This window comes from Hippoglossus stenolepis, chromosome 21, assembly GCF_022539355.2.
Source record: "Hippoglossus stenolepis isolate QCI-W04-F060 chromosome 21, HSTE1.2, whole genome shotgun sequence".
NCBI lineage: Eukaryota > Metazoa > Chordata > Actinopteri > Pleuronectiformes > Pleuronectidae > Hippoglossus > Hippoglossus stenolepis.
Genome location: NC_061503.1, coordinates 8,607,303 through 8,616,814, shown reverse-complemented (window position 1 = coordinate 8,616,814; position 9,512 = coordinate 8,607,303). Strand labels below are relative to the sequence as shown.

The following is a 9,512-nucleotide window of genomic DNA, read 5'->3' as shown; positions in this document are numbered from 1 at the left end:
CTTTGACCCCGACGCCAGCTGGCTGAAGTTCCACCTGGGGATCAGCCGCTACGCCCTGTACTCCCGCGATGACCTGGCTGTTCCGCAACTGCTCAAGGACATGGGGAGCATGGCGATCGTCAACGCAGGTCAGGGATGGATGAGATTTACAACACCTGTGTGTCTGTTTCTCTATTTTTCACCATCTTACATGGAGGACAAATTCTGCAGGATTAGCTCGTTTTTTGTGTCATACAGCAAAATCCCTTTGTGCCATACAGCAACTGAGCAGTTTTCTGATTCAAGCAACACTGGAAAAGAAGAGGCTGATAGAGATGCTACTATTGTGGCAACAAACCCAAGTCAGTGGTGGTTAATTGTTGATTATTGTGTTTTAAATGATTAATTTACAGATTACACTCAAGATGAGAAGGCCCTGAAAGGAACCTGCGATTGTACCCAAGGTATGTTCAAGTCACCTCAGACTTTTATTTTGTAAGGCTTGATGTTCTTTATCTCACTTCCTCATGTTGCGTAGCTGTATATTTTGTGTACGGCGTGTTCGATCCCGGACTGTCTCCTTTGTTTAGCCTTTTTTTATGTTTCTCTCCTCTTCTCTGCTGTGCTCGGCGGCACCGCGACACACAAACACACTGCTGCCTTTGTGATAGTGAGGATTTTGTTTTTCATTTGGCACCAGAAGTCAGATTTGTATAAGACACATGCTCTGGGCAAAGAAATAAAAAGAAAACAAAACAAGCCTTCATTTATGTTCAAAGGCAGCACTCTTAATTAAATGTTGAAAGGTTTAGAGTGAAGCCTCTTTTCAGGCTTCAACCTACAAACCAACCGCCACCTACACTGTCATCTTTTTTTTCTCTGTCCTCTCTCCTCCTTCCCCCTGCACTTACAGGCACTTACAGGTTGTCATAGTAAATAAGAAAAGGTTCTGAATGACTTGCCTGGTAAAGTAAAGGTTAAAAAAAATGCGATGTCCTTCTGAGCTTCTTAGCATGAGGATCCAAACCAAAATTGCAAAATGTATGGTCCTGGTAACTTTGGTAACAGTGTCGAGAAATCTTGCAGTTTTAAAGAAAGTGAAAATAAATCCTGGATCTGTCCCTTTGTCCACATCATCACCAAATTGTATATGGGTTCCCTCTTGGCCCATGTTTTATCCTTCCACCAAGTTTTGTGTAAATCTGTTCTCCAGTTTTTTCATAATCCGCCCTGTTGTTGTTGTGTTATCTTGCTCACAAACAGACCAACCAACAAACAAATGGACAGGAGTGAACACATAACCTGGTGGTAATGAAACAATGGATGGATGGAGCAGAGATCAGCTTTCAAATAACTGCCACAAATGCATGTAAAGGCTGCAGTTCACTTTTCAATGTAGAAATATAAACATAAATGCAAACTGGATTGAAAAAGGTGCACATTTCTTTAAATAACAGTTTTATATTTAGTATTTTTCTCCCAACAACATACCCTCACACAGCTCGATATGGACGTGAAGTCAGCTATGCTGCATGTTTTTGTCCTGCCTGTGCCTCAGCACTGCTGCACAGTAAAGTAACAGACCACACATCTCTCACTGCCAAGAAGAAATGCAACAAAACAATCTGTTTAAATTTAACCTTCGTGAGATTTTCATTACTTCAGTCACCAAAGAGCGACAGTGCACGGTGGCCACGGAGGAAGTTTGGTCCCCTTTGATTAATTTCCAGAAGAAAAAAGAAGAGATTGTAAACTCTTGTACTCTGAGTTGGAGTTTGACGGCGTGCAGCAGGAGGAGACCTGTGTGTGGTCAGCCTGGCCTGCTGTTGTGACTGTACTATGCAGAGCGACAGAGAACGAGGGACGCTACAGTCGCAGAGAGAGTGAAAACTAACTGACCAACCCCCAATTACTGTAACACAGGGAGCAGCCAGAGCTGGAAACTGTTCCACAGTTTGAACTGACCTCCGGGGATTTAAGCTAAAAAACAAATAATTACTTTGTTACCTGTTGCTCAGTGTTTGTCATGTTTTCAGCATTCAAACACACAATTCAAGGAGTTGTCTGTCTGTTTCTATAAACTGTATTGTAAAGGAAATGTGTGTATGAAGACCTCATGCTTCATATTTTCTTCTTATTGTCTCTTTATTACAGTGGTGAAACCCAGTGGACATCACCTGAAACTGGCTCTGAAGATGCAGAACTTTGCCAAGGCCATGTTCAAACCAATGAGGTGAGGCCTGAGTCATCATGTAAAGAGTCTCTGTCTCAATTTGCCTTAGATCACTTCAATAAGTTGTTGATGTATTCAAGCGAATGCAGATGAGTTGTGATCATGCAAACAGCTTATTCCAGTTCCAGGAACCAGGATATCAGCGGCAGGTAAACACCTTACTTAAATGCCTGAAGGGTAGTGAAGAATACTTCATTTCAGGATGCTTTGTATTTCGTTCCTTGACCAATAGCTGAGGCTGATTTTCTGAACAATCTCGTTGAATGTGAAGCAAAAGCCAGTCGGTCGGGAGAATAACCATTTTTTTCAGGTTCCAAATGCGAAATTGTGAATAGAAAAACTAGATAAGGGTAAAAACCAGGATTCTAATGTATGAAAACACACTCGATTCCACCGATAAGATATTTGTTGGGTGAAGAATCAAGATTTCTGTCCCACCAACACAAAGAATATGTGGTTCTGGAGTCTGTGTCCATGAAAATGTTAAATTAGATTACATTATATTACAGGGTATTATCTCAGCTCGTGTGCTATATAGTTTGTGTGAGCCAAAACCATCTAGTATCTGTTAAAATTACAGTATTTGTTGTGTTGATTTTATGGGTGTGTGTCTGTTTGTGTGTGTCTGTGTCAGGCAGCAGAGGGATGACCAGACTCCAGAGGACTTCTTCTACTTCGTTGACTTCCAGAGGCACAATGCAGAGATCGCTGCCTTTCACCTGGACAGGTGCAGCCTCATCAGCTCCTCTTTGTATTCTCTGTTTTACTCTCTCTGTCACACATTCACTAATGTCTTTCATTGGACCCTCTATTTTAAATCGAGGAAAATTTAAGACTGAAAACAATCAACAACAAACAATTGAATCTTAATTATTTTAGCCACACTAAATGATGCACACATCAGGTTGAAATTGTATTTGTTCAGTGTCTAAAAACCTGAAAATACTGTGATTTTGTGTTTACTGTTAATAAGCATATAATTAATATATACAATGATCATATAAGATAGTTAATATGGTAACCATTAGGCTATACCTGTTAGCAGGCTGACATGAGCATGCATTTCACTGCTTTGCTTAGGTAAAGCCTCTAAGTACTGTAGACTATACAATTTATAAAATTACCAAAAAATAAAATACATTTGTAATGTGTCGCAGAGGAGCGGGGATGACAATGCAGAGATATGACAGCACTTTTGTAATAGGATACCTCTGATATACAACAAATAAATAAATTCAGTTAGAAATACACACACTTGTGCGGCCACACACATGCAGACAGACACACACTCGACATATATATATATATATTTCCTGGCGCTGACAGAGAAACTACCCAACCCAATCCACAAAGATTGCAACATGTTCGCAACCATTTTTGCAACCTACGATTTCCCAACTCGCTGATCAGAGTAAACCACAGTCACATTTTAGATACTCCATATCTACACACACACACACACACACACACACACACACACACACACACACACACACACACACACACACACACACACACACACACACACACACACACACACACACACACACACACACACACACACCGTACGTCGTTGTGTAATAGTACATTAGCTGAGATGAGGTGATTCACTGTGAAATACAGTCATCTGAGCCAGACAGTGTCATTAGGCAGCCAGTCATCACTTCACCACAAAAGACACGTCAACAACTCAATCCCTGTAATTCCACCTTCAAATATTATTGTTGTACAGTGTGCATCTGCTCATATTCAAAAGTCGATGAGGTTTCACATGTAAGAATCATTAAGGTTCTAACTGTCACCCAACACAAACAAGACAGAGACTACATCTCTGCCCTCTCCTATTTGTAATTTATGGCGTTTGGTTTGTTATCTGTTGCAGTGTGACACCTCTCTGCTGTGTCTGACTTTTCTGCCAGAAGCCTTTATCGTTTATCGCTCGCAATCAGTAGGTGAGGAATGCCGGAATTTTGAGAAACAGCAACTCAGCTGCGCACAGTGATTGTTGTGTGATTACAGTTTGTGAGACGCGAGTGAAATATGGCCCTCAGGGAGGTATACGTTTTTAGCAGTGTATATGAACACAGCCAGTCTGGCAGAGGATGTCAATAGGATACATTCATTGATAAGAATCAGTAGAAACCCACCGTGGGCTCCTGTGAAATGAGGTAAGAGATACCATCATCTCCAGGGGGTTCACATTACACTTACATAAGCATGAACTCTGTGAACTGTAAACTTTTCCTCGCACTTGCAAAAGCAAGAAGTAATTTTTTTTGGGGAATTGGGTTTTACTGAATTTCATCAATGTTTTCAATAGGATCCTGGACTTCCGGAGGGTCCCGCCTGTAGCTGGCAGGCTGGTTAACGTCACAGGAGAAGTCCTCCAGGTCACGCAAACCGAAGACCTACGAGCTGTCTTCTTCACCTCCCCGGGTAAAGCACCAGCAGACCGCTTTTTAAGTTTTAGATAGGCAGACTCAGCACCACTCCTGTGTTTGTCGGTTAAATATAAAGCTAACCGTTAAAGCAAGCAGGTAGTTGGCTTAGCCCTCCCTTTTCCTTCAAGACAGGAAACGGGGGGGAAACCACAGACTGCAAAGATGGACGACACTTTCTGCCACTAACCATAAATGAAGCCAAAATATCCCGGAAATGAACGCTGACATTTTGCACCGATTACATCATTTGGAGCTAAAACAAGCACTTAACCAATCATGAGTCAGTCTCAACAGTCAATCATGATGTTTCACCCTGTTTTTATATCTTAAAATAACTTTAAAAAAACAAAACTCTTGAACAAACATCATTGTGATAGGAACTACCTAAAAACATTCGATCTTTTTAGTTTGGTCCATGTCCCATCTACTAACATGGAGGAAGCAAGGTTTATAACCTATGCTGCAGCCAGCCAACATGTTGTCCATCTTTATATACAGTCTATGGAGGAAGCAGCTAGTCTGTCCTGTCATCAAACGGATATAAGAGTGGTATAAATCTTCTCATTTAACTCTGCCAGAAACTGAATCATCTTATTTTTCTAATGTTGAAGCATAAACAATATTTGGGGTTGCAAACAAATTTCTGCTATAAATGCTCTTATTCATTTCGAGGGTGAACAAATATAAATTATAAATAAATAAGATAATATTTGATTTTCAGTAACTGTAATATCAGCACTATGCCACTATATGTTAACAAGCAAAGCACATACAAGCCTACGCCTCCCTGTCAGTTATTTTGGTTCTGGTTTGATGTTTCTTCTCGCCGGTGATTCGACATCCAGCTGTAGGGGAAGGCCGAGCTGATCAAAAACCGTGTAATTACATGTGAACAGGAAACTCATTTGGTATTCCACTGTTTTTTGCTCCGTTCCCCAAACAGCGAACAACACATGCTTCTTTGCCAAGTGCCTGTACGTGTGCAAGACGGAATATGCAGTGTGCGGGAGCCCTGACCTGCTGGAGGGCTCCATGTCTGCCTACCTGCCCGGCCTCAGCATTTCCCCCCGCATCTCCATCCCCAACCCCTGGGTACGATCGTACACTTTCACCGGACAAGAAGAGTAAGACCTCAACCTCAGCAGAGGAATCTCATTTTATCTCACAAGTGCAGTGCCTGTTCTAAACCTGCCAGTTTGGAATGGGCTGTTTGTTTAAAATTAGTTAAAGCTGCCGAGCTACTTCAGAATTATTCCTTATCAGTGAGTTCTCCTCAAACAGTTCTACAAAATACTGTCACTTTTCATTGTTTGTGTACTTGACGTTGTTTGCAGAGCTTTTTATATCTGGTGTTTTTTTTCATACATTGCATCTCAGCTATTTCAGTGGTCTGTTATAAAGCCAACACAATCTTCAAACCCAAGTTTTAACCAAGTGAAAGATCTGTAATTCCCCTTGACATAAAGCATCGGAGCAGCAAAACTTTGTGCTTTTGCTTTGACGACCTATTCAAATTGTATTAATATCGAACATGTTGTGTGATCAAATCGCACAAAATTCCACATTGCACTTCCTCAGGGCCTTAACAAAACACATATCAAGTGTGAAGTTGGCAAGACGAGCGGTTCACGAGGTATTCGGGTCACATACAGACAGACAGACGTTATGGAATTATTTGGTGGCTGAGAAGGTTGGTGGCCTTTAGCAAGATTATAAGATCTAGCATTTTCAAAATAAAGTGAAAGGCCACATTTCCCATAAATCCAGTTAATACCGGACTAAATTGGATGTTTGTGTCTTTGTTCAAAGACTTTTTCCTCTTTTATGCTTTTTCACTCCACTGTTTTTTTAAACCCACAGGGACAATTTGCACCAGACGAACTGAGACCTCTTCCTGTTTTGTGCAATAAATAAGCTAACCGGCACCTAGTGACACATAACACGAAATGCAGCGTACAGAGGCTCCTCATTATTTCTTAGATGCTGTTGTTGTGGTGCATCATTAGGATAATTCCTCAAATACAAAATTTGCCAGGCCATGATTTAAAACACGGCACGTCAAACCAAATGTTGCAGCGAAAAAAGGTTGTGAGGACTTAAAGAAGCAATTACGGACTCTGTTTTGTCACATTGTTACAGATATGTTTGTTCATTTCACATAAGAGTATATAATATTCGTCTCATTTCTCTTTGTCTGTGTGGGTTTTAAAGGTGGAAAGTGAATCCGTTCTACTGTGACACCATAAAGAAGCTGTATCCGTATAACTCCGGCAACAGGCTCCTCAACATCATCGACATGTCCATCTTCGACTTCCTTACAGGTATTTTATTCCACCAACACTTTATCTACTCTTCGTATATCCAGCAGGTCTGTCACTATCCGAACACATCTCACCTCGTGTCTCAGTAAAAGTTGTGATGCTTGTTTGCAGGTAACATGGACAGACACCACTATGAGGTTTTTACCAAGTTTGAGGATGAAGGATTCCTCCTCCACTTGGACAATGCCAGAGGGTGAGAAGAGAGCATTGTCGTGGATTCAAATATTGTGAAATTGTTTGAGAGCATCCTTCATGACGCACAGCATCATGTGTTCAGGTTTGGGAAGCACGCTCAAGATGAGATGTCCATCCTGGCCCCACTAACTCAGTGCTGCATGTAAGTAAAAAGCAGCAGGACCAGCTTTTATTTCTGTGGATCCAAATGAATTCACTCGAAACAAAAAATGTTGTATTCCATCTTCTCCATTCCCTTCTCAGGATAAAACGCTCCACGCTGCTGCGGCTCCAGGTCCTGGCCCAACCAGAGTTCAGGCTCAGCGACATGATGAGGGAGTCCCTGGAGGGAGACCCTTTACAGCCGGTCCTGACGGAGCCCCACCTCCTGGCGCTGGACCGCCGGTTACAGAAGATCCTCCGGGGGGTCCGGCGGTGCGTCCGGCGGCTGGGGGAGGAGGAGGTGATCACTAAGGACTTTGTCAAATCCACAGAGAGACCTCAGACTGTGACAGAGATGGAAAGGACCAGGTAACAGAGGAGGACAGGCTCGTCTCAGAGCACAGAGGACTTCATGGTGAAGCTCAGTCACCTGGTGAGCAAACAGGGATCTCATGGTTTTGATTTAAGGAACAAGCCATAAAAGGAAAATGCTGTGAAGACTGATTGAGGAAGTTCAGAACGTGAATCACTGCAGGCCTTGCATTCCAATCACCGAGCGAGCTCATGCTTTTATTTTCTTTAGTCTCTCTCATGGTCATAAATGAATTAAAACCTTTTAAGGATCGACTAAAGACTAACTTGACCTGAAGAAAGCAGTGATGCTGTTTTCAGGCATTTGGTGACCTCCGGATAATCTCCTGTGTGAGAACGCAAATGTCAGAGTGGGAGGCTCCAGACTTTCTCTGGAGTTTCTGCTTTAGTTAAAACTCTGGAGAATGTCCGAATGACCCCTGTGAGAAAAAAAGCAGGATATTCACCACTGGATTCACCGCAAATGAGCGGGCAACAGAAGTGGAAAACTGAAAAAACTCATAGAGGACAACAATGAAGATGTCAAGAGAGCTATTGGTGATAAGGGCCGACACCGGTGTTGATGTCCCGTAAACAAAAACCTTACGTCCTGCTTCTGCCTGCTGCGCCCCCCCCCCTCGCCTGAACGCTGCAGATTCTTGTGTTGTTGTCCACGCCTGGGCGGAGAATCTTCAGCTGGGCTGCTCATGTGTGAAAGGGAAACTCTGGAGAAAGTACGGGCCCAATTGTGCGGACATTCTCCGGAGTTCATGTCCGACAATGGCTCTATAGATGAATGCAGAAGATTTCACACTCTCACTGTCAAACACATTAAGACCAGTGAAGGAGTTCATGCGAGAGCGCTGCGATGCACCGGATCAGTTGTTTGAATATTCTGACAGTGGACAGACAGATTTCTGTGGCGTCAATGTGATTATAAAGAGGAAATAAAGTTATTTTAAGTGATGACTGTGTGAGTTTTGTAGAACAATCATCACCTGTAAATAACAGTGTCAGTTGTATGTGTCAGTGAGAAAAGTGGCTCCTCCTAAACTGTCATTGAGTTCACTCCACCCTAGTTTCCAGACTTGTAATCCCTCTCTGTCTCATCAGAGCATTTAAAGAGCTTTACGACAGCACTGTCAACTAAAACAGGCTAAGACGGAGACACGGCAAACCCAAAGCAACCGACACACGTGTGTTATATGTTACAGCGCTGCTATAAATCTGAACCAGTTATAAATGTGTTTTCATGTCAGAACTTTAGTCTTCTCTGTTTTATTTGTTCTTAATCAAAGTAAGAAACAACCACAGCTACTTTAAGGAAACACTGTTGGTGAATTCTGCCAAATTAGAAGCAGCAGGGGGAGCCTGACAAGCATCAAGATCATAAAACATGCTCTCAAGCACCAATACATGAATTGAACTTCACTAAAAACTCAGCAGCAGGAATAAAGATTCTTGAATCTCGTCACATGTGAAGGATGACTGATTAAAATATCAAGGAACAGCCTGAACTTTTCTCAACCCAAAATAACTACGATACTACGAGCAATCATTTCGAAGCAGCAATGTTGCTGTTTCTCAAGTACAATTAATACGGTTAATTATAATCTTAAAAGTTTCAAACTTTTGATCATCATTAGAAAATATCACTGCATGGAAATATGATCTAAGATGTCAGAAGTCATAAATATTAGACGATGTACCATAAACACAGGGCGAACACAAATAAAGTCAAACACACTTTTAATACCACTTGAAATTAAATTGAAGACCAGAGTTGAAAAACATACCAAAAAAAAATTAGGAACCATTCCATCTGAATTCCAGAAAATGTAATTCTTCTCT

The 9,512-nt window shown here is 41.8% G+C and overlaps 1 protein-coding gene across 1 annotated transcript in view; it reads left to right on the top strand.

The window, feature by feature from the left end:
* Positions 1-8,627, top strand: part of fam20a (FAM20A golgi associated secretory pathway pseudokinase) — an 11,134-nt gene extending 2,507 nt beyond the window's left edge. Inside the window, exons 2-11 of the mRNA XM_035146701.2 lie at positions 1-128; positions 393-443; positions 2,134-2,212; positions 2,847-2,939; positions 4,533-4,648; positions 5,597-5,777; positions 6,865-6,974; positions 7,086-7,167; positions 7,252-7,311; positions 7,413-8,627. The exon at positions 1-128 is cut by the window's left edge and continues 66 nt beyond it. Of these exons, the coding sequence (XP_035002592.2) occupies positions 1-128; positions 393-443; positions 2,134-2,212; positions 2,847-2,939; positions 4,533-4,648; positions 5,597-5,777; positions 6,865-6,974; positions 7,086-7,167; positions 7,252-7,311; positions 7,413-7,683 (1,171 nt within the window). The 3' untranslated portion in view covers positions 7,684-8,627. The remainder of the gene's footprint in view (positions 129-392; positions 444-2,133; positions 2,213-2,846; positions 2,940-4,532; positions 4,649-5,596; positions 5,778-6,864; positions 6,975-7,085; positions 7,168-7,251; positions 7,312-7,412) is intronic.
* Positions 8,628-9,512: the final 885 nt, after the last annotated feature.